The sequence below is a fragment of the Vanessa cardui genome, chromosome 1 (assembly GCF_905220365.1).
Source record: "Vanessa cardui chromosome 1, ilVanCard2.1, whole genome shotgun sequence".
NCBI lineage: Eukaryota > Metazoa > Arthropoda > Insecta > Lepidoptera > Nymphalidae > Vanessa > Vanessa cardui.
In genome coordinates this window covers 6610747-6623036 of record NC_061123.1, presented here as the reverse complement: position 1 = coordinate 6623036, position 12290 = coordinate 6610747, and the positions used below count along the sequence as shown (strand labels likewise).

The following is a 12290-nucleotide window of genomic DNA, read 5'->3' as shown; positions in this document are numbered from 1 at the left end:
ATGAATTAATGAAAAATGGGCGATATTTTATAACTCTTAATAAATGTATAATATTCCACCTCTTCCGCTTTAGCTGTTGCTTCCTTTATTTCCTGTTCTTTAACTTCGAGCTCTTTTTTAAGTACATCGACACTTGCCGCAGCTTCTACTAATTTGTCTAATCCCGTTGTCATTCTGTAGTATAATAAAACAAACATTGAACAGTTACTTATAAAATTGGACTTTTTAATTGAAAAGGAATTTTATGATGTGAAATATCAAAAAACAAACCTCCTTGCCAGTTCAGCTATTTGCATGTGCTTCTCTTTATACAACACCTTATACCCTTCGAGGAAAGATAAGTAGGATTTGGGAGTGACGTGAGTTTGTCGCCTAAACCTCTCATAGTACATGGAGCATGTATCAGCCACGTTATCTTGCACCATGCCCATTATCTCTATCAGCTGTTGTTTTGTTTCGGTTGAGCAAACCACCTAGAAAACAAAAATAAAAATTGTCAATAAAGTCGAATCCTAAAATATTTAATTTATCAGCAATAATTGCTAAGTTCATTTACAATATAAAATATCACTGACACTAAATTCCCACAGGAAATGGTGAGCGACTTCAATCAATGCCACTCTTGGCCATTTCTGAAACCAATCCATCGTTGATCCCGAAATGAGCCCAGGGAATTTCATTGCCCTGCTTCGAAACTTTTCGCCGACCTTTATAAAAATAAATTTATTTTCTATCAGTTGCTATGTTACACGGTACACTAAAACTCAGAAAAATAGTTCAAAAACTTCTTAACCGGTGAGAAACACAGGACAACATGGAGATTTGCCCTCGAACGCATTATAAAGTATTCATACAATACATCCGGTACAGGTATTCTCTTTGGGGCGTATTTCTTCATGATAGGCGTCAACTCGTTAAGTATCTCATCTATAAATAACACAAGATAGTAAAAATTATAAAAAATGAACGATATTTAGCTTTTTTATTGTTTACTTGCCAATAATAATCATTATTATTGTGCATGAAAATTATTAGATATTTCACCATAATAACACATTTTGTACAACATTCAAAAATACAACTGAAACACGAAACTGTAGTATTACAGCCTATGCATATGTTTAATAATACTAATGATAAAAATATAAAGCCTTAGACGATTTATGTGAAACGATTATCAAATTCATACCCATTTCATCCTTAGGGAAAAGGTTAGCTATTTCACCGGAACTCAGGATATTGTTTAGAAATTCGAGAAATTGTTCATCTTTTATATCGTTGTCCGTAAATATGAACGAGACGCCTTGTCCCTGGAGACCGGCCATTCGGTACAATATCTTTATATCGTCCATGAAATTGTTTACATTGTATGCTCTTGATTGGAAACAATAAAATATAGTTAATATACGAACATTTCGTATGACTTACTTTTGTTGTACGATAAAAAATATTAGAGAAGTATTGAAATGTATAGCAGCGTACCTTGTTAATGTTATTTGATAGAATGAAAAATTGGCAATAAATGTAGCCAACTTTGTCAAACTTTGTTTACCGGAACCGCCAACTCCAACGAGTAAGGCGTTTCCACTGAAATACATTAAAAAAATCAACTCAAAATACTATAAATATACGATAAATATATGATTATAAAAGCGGAGTAAAAGTACCGTGCCGTATTAATAATTCTCGATATAATAAACAAGTGGACCATCGCATCAAGGAAGAAAACCAAATCCAAATGAGCTCCTCTGATTGCGTCATTGAACTGTTCTTGGAATTGACCTAGTTTCATTAACACGAAATCCCACCTATATTGTAAAAGAAACAATTTGATTTGCGTGCCATTAAATAAAAAAAACAGCAATTATAAATTTAATATTTATTTGTAGTGAACTAACGAAGGCAATTCTTCATATATTTTAGGAGCATCAGTACTAAAATCTTCTTCTTCATCCCCCGTTGGATCGACTGGTTCACGTAGGAAGTTAACGAAGTACGTCTCTTCTTCAGGGAATTCGCTGACCAAATCCGGCAATTCTTGGGTGGCAGTCTTCCAAAAATTGGCCACAAACCAATCTTTGTCATCAAATGTCGTAAATCTATTTTCCATTGAACAATATAAAAACTTTTTAAGCAATTTTTAAAATTATAGTTGGTACCTGATTTTACATTACAGATATGTACAATTAAAAGAGAGAAAAATACAAAGATCCACAAAAAAATCTTAGTTTTTCTTACTAATGGTATATTTTTCTTACTAATAAATAAACTAGTAACCAGATATCGTATAAAAATTATATTTAAATTAAATATTACCTGTCTGATATTACTCTTAAGCATTCGTGAAACCATAACTTAAGGCCAGTTTTGATAGATTGCAACTCGTCTCGCTTAATAGTGAGGATACCTTCCCAAATTCTGGACAGATCCCGAAGATTGAACACATAGTGAAACTTCGCTGGCGTTGGTAACATTTTTATCTACAAGGACAGAACCGTATAGTATGACACAACTTAAATGTAGCATCGGCAAAATTCGTAAAACCGATCACATCCTAATTAAGTACGCTTTCACAAATTATCATTATCAATAATTATTTATGTGAATATGATTTTTACGCAAACGTTATAACTTGTAATATCATGTAACCTAATATATTCGTCAATGTGACACGTCGATTAACATGCACTTGCTTCCTCGGGTGCAACTGACACGAGAATCTACAGCGAGGAATAGCGTCGAATGGCGCGACATTTTGGGAGCTATTTCTATTGGTTGTATCAATCGGCAATAATCGGTTTAATTGAATTTGCCGATACTACATCTAAGTTGTATCGTATTCTATACATGCGTTACTATTATAAAAACAAATTTTCGTAACATTACTTCACTACCCATGCTTTACTTACCTTTGTCTGTTGCCACATCACACGTGTAACAGGAACTAATCTCGGCATAAAATCTACAATCTTCTTATCGAACCGCGTCTTGCAAAAGTAACCAGCACTTATAGTTTCTGTTAAGAATTACACATAAAATCAACAAATAAACGAATACTTAATTCATGAAAGAACTGTTTAGATGATTAGTAATCAAGATGTACTGACCAAAAATTTTATCCATAGAAACGTTGCTTGGTAGTGTGCAGTTAAATATATTAAACTGGCGTTTTAATCGAGGAGGAATATCATTTCGTCCGCCCCCTGTAACAAAGTTAAGTTTGATTCAGGCCTGAATATTTAGGTCAATCTAAATGAAACTTTTAAAAGGACTATTGAGAAGGATTGTTAAATCAAAAAGGATGAATAGAAATCATTTGTGCTCAATATAATTTTATTACTTCCTTGGATCATATAACCATCAGTATTATATAATATTTCAAGGACCACTGTAAATTTTAATTTCGACTCACCGGGATGAATCATCGCTCCAAACATTTGTATATCCGCAATTATTATGAATTCTCCGGGTTTATCCAATGAGTAGAATCCTCCACATTCCATCATTTGACGCACAATTTCGTTTGTTACCTAGTATACAAATCATTTTTTTTTACATACTGTCTAATCGAAAATCGTAACAATATCTTTAAAATTAAATACTTTTATTGAAACATTTTAAAATGTAAATGCTGTAAAATTTATGTCAGATTTTAATGTTAAAAGACAAATTTCAGGAGAAATAGTAGAAAAGAATTGTATCTTACTTTAATGCGGTTGGTTAGAGCTGTTACAATTTAACAGAAACAAGTTACTTAATAATAATTATAATAACTTAATATACAAATAAAGGGGAGCATTATAAGATTATTAATAATGTCATACAAAAAATATAAATAATCATAATACAACTATGAAAATTACTGCGCTGGTAGTACCTGGTCACCCCATTCGTTGACGACAGGCATATTGATATCGTCTACAAAAACTGTCATCGATCTTCCACCGGGTGGACCATAAGTCATGCCTACTCTTTTTTCAACGTAGGACTCGATAATTCTCTAGTTAACATGAATAAATAATTAATCAACCGATACACAAAAGACAAAAAGTATGCGAAGCAGGACATTAGGATACTTTGAAAGTCTAGATACCAGAGATACACGCAACTTTTACAATTTAAGTGTAGGGAAATAAAAATTGGAGTTAGTTGGGATTGAAGGTTTTGAATAACCAAAATCAACGAGATCCAGCATTTATATTACAACACTTAAAACACAAAATACAGAAACAAAAGAAAAATCAATTGGTCATAGTAATTCGGAAAACTCGCTCAAACGTTACACATTTTTTTATCACATATAAAATACAGGATCTTGTGCTAGTGAGGCTTAAAAATTAATGCCATTACATTTTCACGACTAGGTATAAATATTTGAATTTACCTGAAACATATTTGGAGTGGTGGCTGATGAGAAATTTATCATCTTAAACAATTTAACTTCATTGTCATACTTAGCCATGTAACTCTTGAGCATAACAGTTTTGGCAGTTCCTTGTTCGCCGATCAATAAAACTGCCTTATTTTGTTTAGCAATCGTATCGATTAAAAACGATATACAAACATTATCAACGTTGGGCACTAGAATAGAAGCATACTCTGGCACGCTGTCTGATGGATAAATAAAATCTTCGACGCTTTCAGACCTGAAATATTTATCTACTTGTATGTCTTAAACAAATGAATAGCTTAATCTGGTTTTTATTTAAATTTACAATTACTGTCTACTTGTAATTAGGGGGATAACTCACCAGTGTTGCCAGACGCCAACCTCGTTGACCATATATTCAAAAGGCATGACCCATTCTTTAGAGCGTGCCCCGGGCCAGTCCATACGAACTGGTAGTTTCGTCATAAATTCCGCCATACGATAGCGAGCATCCAGCTCTAGAACCGTTCCCAGCGACCACATCATCGCGAATATAAACAATCGTTCTAAATGTCGGTCCGTATGCAGTTCTAGTATAGAAATAAACATCTCATGGAATTAAAAATATCTTAAAATTATTAGCGAATAAAGGAAACCAAGAATAGGTTGAGATGATTTATGTAGTTTTGATCTAAAATAATACATTTAAAATCATATAATGACTTACTGCCGCCAGGAATTTCAATTTGCAATAAGCCCACTAAGACGTCAATACATTGTCTGAAAAATAAATCTGCTATATTACTAATGTATTAGTTATTTCCACTGTCCACAAAAACAAGGAAAGTTAGAATTAAAGTTAGAACGTAAATGAAATAGAGCAATATATATGGATACCTGATATAAATAGCTTCTAGTAACTTCATTTTAGCCGGCAGTTTTTGCTGTACAAAGGAGTGTACCTCATCGTACACCTTATTAAATGCGGCTCTAAAACAATCTGCCTCCTTTTGTGATCTCGTTTTTAGCCATCCCTGAGAAATAAACATTAACTAATTATAATATCAACATTGGAAAATATTCGAAATGATCAATATTTTTTTTTTAATTATAGAATTTATATTCTAATCGCTAATATACATAAACCAGAAATGTTAGTTATTATTCAAATTGAATAAACAAAAATAACTCTAAGACATTAGAATCTTGAATTACTCATTTTTTACAGTTAATTTAATTATTTTGCAGAATTTGGTCCAAATTACTTCAACGATATATTCTAAGTGGTGACTTCACTCACTTCCAAGATTGGTTGCCACTTAAGCACAGAAGAGGATAAGAAGACCATGCCCATACGACTGACGGTAGCGGGCGAGGCATTGTCCACGTTGTCCGGCTCAAAGACCAGCTTACTATTCTGTGCCATTGAAATGCGATCACCATTTGCCAGTGTCAACGTCTTATTATCATCTAGCACTGAATTTAAATTTTCAATCCATACTGCATCTACTGGGCCATCTGTTGAATTATTTTGCATTACACGTAGGAAAATTTTATTTTCGAAATGTCACATTTTTTATAGTACATTTTATACACAATTTTTTAAATATAATGAATAAAACGCCTTTAAAAATTATAAACATGAACTTCTTAATAAATTTCTACTACAGTGACCGATTTCAAATACTGTACTGAACTGTAATCAGCCCAAAAGGGCAATATATGTACGTGATTTACGAGTCACGTTATGATCTCGTATACCAACATATTTTAACTTGCTACTGCAAATTTATCTACATAAAAACTCAAATTAAATTTTACTATCCCTACCCGGGTTTTAAATCAGGAATCAGAATATACATAATGGAGTCATGTACCTAATAAACTTGCATTAGGTGCAGTAGTCAAGGTTTTGTTTTCATAGTAATCATAGATTTTGTAAGAAGTTGTGCGTTTTACATGCCCAAAATATTCTTATTAATACTCCATATAAAAAAAATTATCGTACCTAAAACGATCCAAGTAGTGTCTGATTTCTTAACTTTCAATGCCCTGCGCCACAATGTAGAAAATATACCATCAGTCCAATCGTTAGTCGCTACATCTAAACGACCGAACATTTGTGGAGCTGTTATGGCCTAGAAAAAAGAAAAACATATTTAGCCTTATTACATCATAATAAAATCTAAAGTAAAATTGTTAGTGCGACTAACTTTAGGATTCATTCTCATTTCTTTATGAGGTCTTCCAACTTCCGTCAAAGCTGACATCAACGTATGGATACATGTAGTCTTCCCGGACCCAGTCGGACCCATCGTCATGAGTCCGTGTCGTACCAGCGACGTTTCATATAACTGAATAATCTTTAAATTCCACTCAGGATGATTGACTAATCCCGTTCGATCTGCGACTATACCAATAGCACGTTGCATATCCCTATAAGTCAATAAAAGTATTTGAATAATTCTTAATTTAAGATAATCTATTAAAATATTATAAATGTGAATGTAACTCTGTCTGTCTGTCTGTCGCTGTTTCACGACCAAACCGCTGAACCGAATTTGATGAAATTTGATATGAAACAAAATTGAACTCCAAAAAAGAGCATAGGCTATTTTTTCCTAACACATGATAACCAACACCCTAAAACGCAATCGAAGCCGTGGGCGACTACTAGTTTTAAATATACATATACTTACTTATGTGACGTTTGACTCAGCTTAATTCCCGGGAACAAATCTTCTATTAGGGATACGAATAAGGGTTCATCTTCGTCCACTAGTTTTGATACGTTCATTTCTCTATAAGTAAATAGTATTTAAAAAAAAATTAAAACGAAATAAGTTTCACTTCATGTAATAAAAGAAAAAAAGTGTTAATTACTTCAATACTCTCATCATAATGTTTTCTTCCGTACTGTCTGGATTAGCCCGTTTCTGCGAGCCCATTGTCCTCAAAACGGACAAAATATTACGAAGACCGAAATCGTAATGTACTTGTTTCGATAACTGTTCTTCGCAAAGTTTATACAGAGTGAAAAACTTACGAGCTGAAAGTAAAGTACAAACCTAAAAGTGAGTATATACAAATTCAACAAAATTATTTGCCACATATTAAGTTACCCAGTAAAATATTATCCTTGAAACCGCAACTGGCCAGTTTCACTCTGATAATGATCTGCCTATCTGGTACCATCATGGCCACGGACCTAAATTGAATCTTCAAGTTTTCTGGTAATTCTTGTCGACCAGCATAACCGGGATTCATTGTGATAATGAACGCAAACTCTGGATTTAAGCTCACCGTATCGCCATCGCTGAATATTAAATATTATTAGTAATAAATATTTTACAGGACAATGCGATATATAATATCATTCATATTGCTATACCTGAATATAAAGTAATCTTTCTTTTGCCTTCGTGCTGTGAGGCAAATATAAATCTGCTGTGCTGCTACAGACAACACAGGCAATTCGATACGGTTAAACTCGTCGAAACATCCCCATGTACCAGATTGCGCTAAGCCTTTATAGATGCGGCCTAATCCTGTAACAATATTTTTGTATGACAATTAATTACCAAAAAATCTATTGTTACATAAGAGGCATATTAATAAAAATACTTGGGGCTTGAAGATCGATACATGTCTGTCGATTCTTATTGTTTTTCTCTGACACATTAACTTGACTTTTTTGTTACAGGTTTTGATCAAATACAAATACAGATTTACTTGCTAGGATTTCATTCGTTTCAGATACTTATTCTAATCAAAGTACTCAAGACACATTTTATCATTAATTAAACACATTTTGGTTTTGTTTAAAAAAATCTAAATTTAATTTGTTTAATCTATACAACAAACTGAACACGACATACCTCTAAAGTCCATCTGATCGGAGCAGTTAAATACAATGACTAATTTCCCTAATGTCCTAGCCATGTCCTTGGTTGTCTCAGTCTTGCCGGTACCAGCTGGTCCAGCGGGCGCTCCTCCCATACTCATACCTATCGCTTGGGATAGTGTGATATAGCAACGATCCGTCAGTGGCGTGATTACAAGACGTTCCGTTATACCCAAGTACTCGTTCTGTTATTATACATAAAATAAAGTCATTTCCCAAACAGATTTACAATGTATATACAGAAATGAATTTTAGTATATAACAAGTAATGTACGTAGTCTTAAAAAAAGTTTAGCTATCACACTTTTTATGGGTTTTTTCAATATATTTATAATGAATTAATTAATTAATCATGTATCACCATATTTACATAGTATAAATCAAATCGTCTACTGCTGTCTGTCCCAAAGTATGCTTAGATCCTTCGAATTACACAATGGATTTTGATGCTGATTTTTAATAGATAGATTGATTCAAGAGAAAGGTTTTATATAATTAATACATGCACAATATAATAGAGAGACCCTGATTATTTTAGATGTTTCTAAAATGATGTCGTAAATAAACAAATTCTGTAGGATATTTAGCATCAGCTTTGCGCCCATAAATAGCCGAGGCGGATCGCTAGTAAGCTACAATTAACAGTTACATAGTATTTTGCCTGCGTAAATATTTAACTATACACTAAATAGTACCTGGTAAATAAAATCTACGTCGGTAATAGATACAATACAATCATCCGTGTCTTCGAAGTAATAGAAGCGAGCTTGCTTCTGCCATTCAAAATCTGTTGGAGTTTTTATTCTCATCCTCACTAGATCGTCGAAGATATCTCTAAAATAGTGATGAAATAACTACTAAGTTTGACTTAACTTGTTTGCCTGAGATATAGAAGATATATTCAAAACATCTGGTAAATAATTTATATTTATGTGATTTTGTATTAAAACAAATTGGTGTAAATACTTGAAATACATAATACATCAAGAAAAATAATATTCCATTCATTAATAATATATTTGAATCTATAAGAAATAGGTCGAACAAAACTCAACATATTACTCTACAACAGTTATCACACAAACCGATATTCATTACCTTTATGATTTTTCTGCCACACTTAGCTAATCTCTACAGAAAAAAACCTCTGCTGATTAAATTGCGACCACCGAGATCGAGGATAAATTTATTCTACTTTGATGATTAATTGTCGTTAAGGCCCATTGCTAACCACTGTGTGACACCTACGTTTATTTTAACCGATGATCGCGGGTTCAAACCCAGGCAAGCACCACTGACTATTCATGTGCTTAATTTGTGTTTATAATTCATCTCGATCTCGGCTGTCAAGGAAGCCATCGTGAGGAAACCTGCATGTGTCTAATTTCATCGAAGTTCTGCCATACGTGTCCAACCAGGATTGGAACAGTGTGGTGGAATATGTACCAAACCGTCTCCTCAAAAGAAGAAGAGGCCTTAGCCCAGTAGTGGGAAGTTTACAGGCTATTAAGATTTTATTGTAAAATATCTCTTTTTTTAATTTACCTCTGATGCACGTGAATCGTAATCATAGTTTCTACACGGGTTCGATCAAGCGGCAACAAATCTTTAACTGTTTGGTCGATAAGCCCATTCAACAAATCCAAATTCTTTTGGTTAGTAAGTCTCATTATAAATCGATCCACTCTCGCTTTCTTCAAGGCGTATTCTGCATCACTCGTCCACAATATTTGCATTCCTAACAGACTTGCCTTAAACGACGATTAAAAATTAATTATTCAGCACATCAAATGTAGTTTTCGAAACCCTAAACAAAAACAAACCTGTCCGGGGAAGTTCCAAAATCCAACCAAAAATTCAAATTCTGGATCTGATGCCATCGTCTGGGCAATACTAGCGATTATATTTCTGACAGTATCTTTCATCGTGTCCAGTAATGTGTTCAACCATATCTAAAAACATTGGTAAGAACATTTGTAAAACTATAAAATTATATGGTACGGTATTGATTCATAAGATTTTATATTTTACAAGTTGTCGCCCGCGACTTTGCTTGCGTTTTAGGGGGTTGATTGTCGTGTGTTAGGCAAAAAACGTAGCCTATGTCCTCAGATTTCAAGTTTATTTCATGGCAAGTTTCATCAAATTTTCAGATTTATTAGTTTGCCAGTTAAAGAATGACGAACAGACAAAGATACTCACATTCATCACATATATAATATTGCTATAGATTTTAATTAAATGCTCTCTGTTTTAATGGTGGTGTAAGATTTCGTAATACTATTATATATTCGTCATCATGGATCGAAATTCACATTAATATGTCAATCTTAACTGTCTATACATATATTAATAAAGCTTTAACGGTATGTACATTAATTAATTAGCAAGATTAATCGTGGTGGATATTATAAATCGATAGATGAAATATACAGTATTATCTGTCCGTTTGTGCGCGTTATATGCGTAAAGTAATGTAGTCAGATCATATGGAAAAATCCAAAAACGTTTCTTTACTTTGATATGTTTTGATGACATACAAGAAGAAACCTCAATACTTACTTAAAGAAGCAATACTTACTTAAGTCGTTGAAGTACAATATGACAATATATTAAATGACAATAAAGATGACAATATATTACATTTTTTAACATACCTCAACTCCTCCAACACAAGTAACGGGGCGATCCAAAGGAATACATTCTCCATTATCAGAGTTCATATTAACAATACGGTCTTTGTCATCAAAGTCAACCGAGTACATAGCATCGAATATACTTGGCAAATGTGGCTGAAAAATTATTCAAACAACAAGACAAACACATTAAACGCAAGTGATTCAACAAACATCTACATAAATCCATAAACATACCTGGATGGAATGGGGATTGGATGCTTGCCCGAGAATTTCCAGAAGCACCGGATCGGAGACGAAGAAAAATCTGGGGAAAATGAGCCGTTTCGTCTCCAAATACCCGGTAAGAGATTTTTGACAAGCTTCTAGCTGCTCAATCAGATGAGGCAGTAGTTGCTTCAGAGTATCATCTGACACGCACGTTTCCACACAATTCACAATGTCGCGTGCGCGATACATGATCTTCACGTATGTTTTATCTATTGTCTAATGAGGACAAATAATTATAATAGAAAGTATTGCAATTATAATAAGAAAATAAATCACTGAAATCTTAACTGTGCTTAAAACTAACCCCAAATCGCTTTGCTTCGGCCGGCAATTGTTTAGCAATATCTCCGCCTACGAACACGGCTTCCAAATACATCCATAAATTCTGAACTTGAAGCCATTTCTCCAAAATATCTGTGGTGCCAACTAATTTATTTATCCATAACAATATATCTCTCTTGAAGGGGGCATTGTACCTTGGAAATAGAAAAACCATGAGAATTTCTAATTTTATGGTATAAACCTTAAGAAAATACAAATACACAAAATATTTTTAAATTAGAAAAAACAGCTATTGGTTTCTCCGTCAATGTCGAAAAAAATTTAGTCACCTATTTGAGGCTAAAGAATTCAGAATCATCAACGAATCTTCCAGCATTGTTATAATGTCTAGCGTCTCTTGAGGTTTAATTAGTAGTTCTCCGCGATTTTTAAACGGAGCAAATGTAAGATCTACGACAGCCCAATCCGCTATAATTTGTTTCAATTTTGCTTCTATATCTTTCTCTTTTACTGCACTGATGCAGATATCCTATAAACGTAAAATTTGTAGTTTTATGCCTTCTATAACCATTTTCATTGAATATACGACTAAAATAATAATATAAAATACTAAAGAACGAAAATTCAATTCAGATATGTGTATATTCAATATTCAAATCTTGGCTATATTAATTTCGACCACTAAACAAGTGTAATTTATGTATATTAGAATTACTTCAACATCTTCTTTGTTCTTAAGTAAAGGTGCTTCCATGACATTAGCTAAAGTGAATGTTTCAGATTCCACATCCAGGACGCAATCTAAAAAAGCAGTTAAAACTGTATTGAC

General features: G+C 33.2%; 1 protein-coding gene across 1 annotated transcript in view; it reads right to left on the bottom strand.

Moving 5' to 3' along the window:
* LOC124534548 (dynein axonemal heavy chain 8) overlaps positions 1–12290 on the bottom strand; it is a 40399-nt gene that overhangs the window by 14497 nt on the left and 13612 nt on the right. The window contains exons 33-65 of the mRNA XM_047110487.1: positions 12177–12262; positions 11791–11990; positions 11484–11655; positions 11147–11395; positions 10931–11065; positions 10097–10225; positions 9819–10024; positions 8969–9107; positions 8248–8458; positions 7761–7917; positions 7492–7685; positions 7253–7418; positions 7069–7170; positions 6583–6805; positions 6378–6507; positions 5670–5887; positions 5267–5403; positions 5097–5149; positions 4752–4959; positions 4385–4646; positions 3878–4000; positions 3413–3530; positions 3108–3203; positions 2910–3016; positions 2317–2480; positions 1899–2099; positions 1668–1808; positions 1483–1587; positions 1190–1374; positions 794–927; positions 576–707; positions 271–473; positions 60–174 (exon numbers count right to left, since the gene is read on the bottom strand). Coding sequence (XP_046966443.1) covers positions 60–174; positions 271–473; positions 576–707; positions 794–927; positions 1190–1374; positions 1483–1587; positions 1668–1808; positions 1899–2099; positions 2317–2480; positions 2910–3016; positions 3108–3203; positions 3413–3530; positions 3878–4000; positions 4385–4646; positions 4752–4959; positions 5097–5149; positions 5267–5403; positions 5670–5887; positions 6378–6507; positions 6583–6805; positions 7069–7170; positions 7253–7418; positions 7492–7685; positions 7761–7917; positions 8248–8458; positions 8969–9107; positions 9819–10024; positions 10097–10225; positions 10931–11065; positions 11147–11395; positions 11484–11655; positions 11791–11990; positions 12177–12262 — 5201 coding nt within the window. The remainder of the gene's footprint in view (positions 1–59; positions 175–270; positions 474–575; positions 708–793; positions 928–1189; positions 1375–1482; positions 1588–1667; positions 1809–1898; positions 2100–2316; positions 2481–2909; positions 3017–3107; positions 3204–3412; positions 3531–3877; positions 4001–4384; positions 4647–4751; positions 4960–5096; positions 5150–5266; positions 5404–5669; positions 5888–6377; positions 6508–6582; positions 6806–7068; positions 7171–7252; positions 7419–7491; positions 7686–7760; positions 7918–8247; positions 8459–8968; positions 9108–9818; positions 10025–10096; positions 10226–10930; positions 11066–11146; positions 11396–11483; positions 11656–11790; positions 11991–12176; positions 12263–12290) is intronic.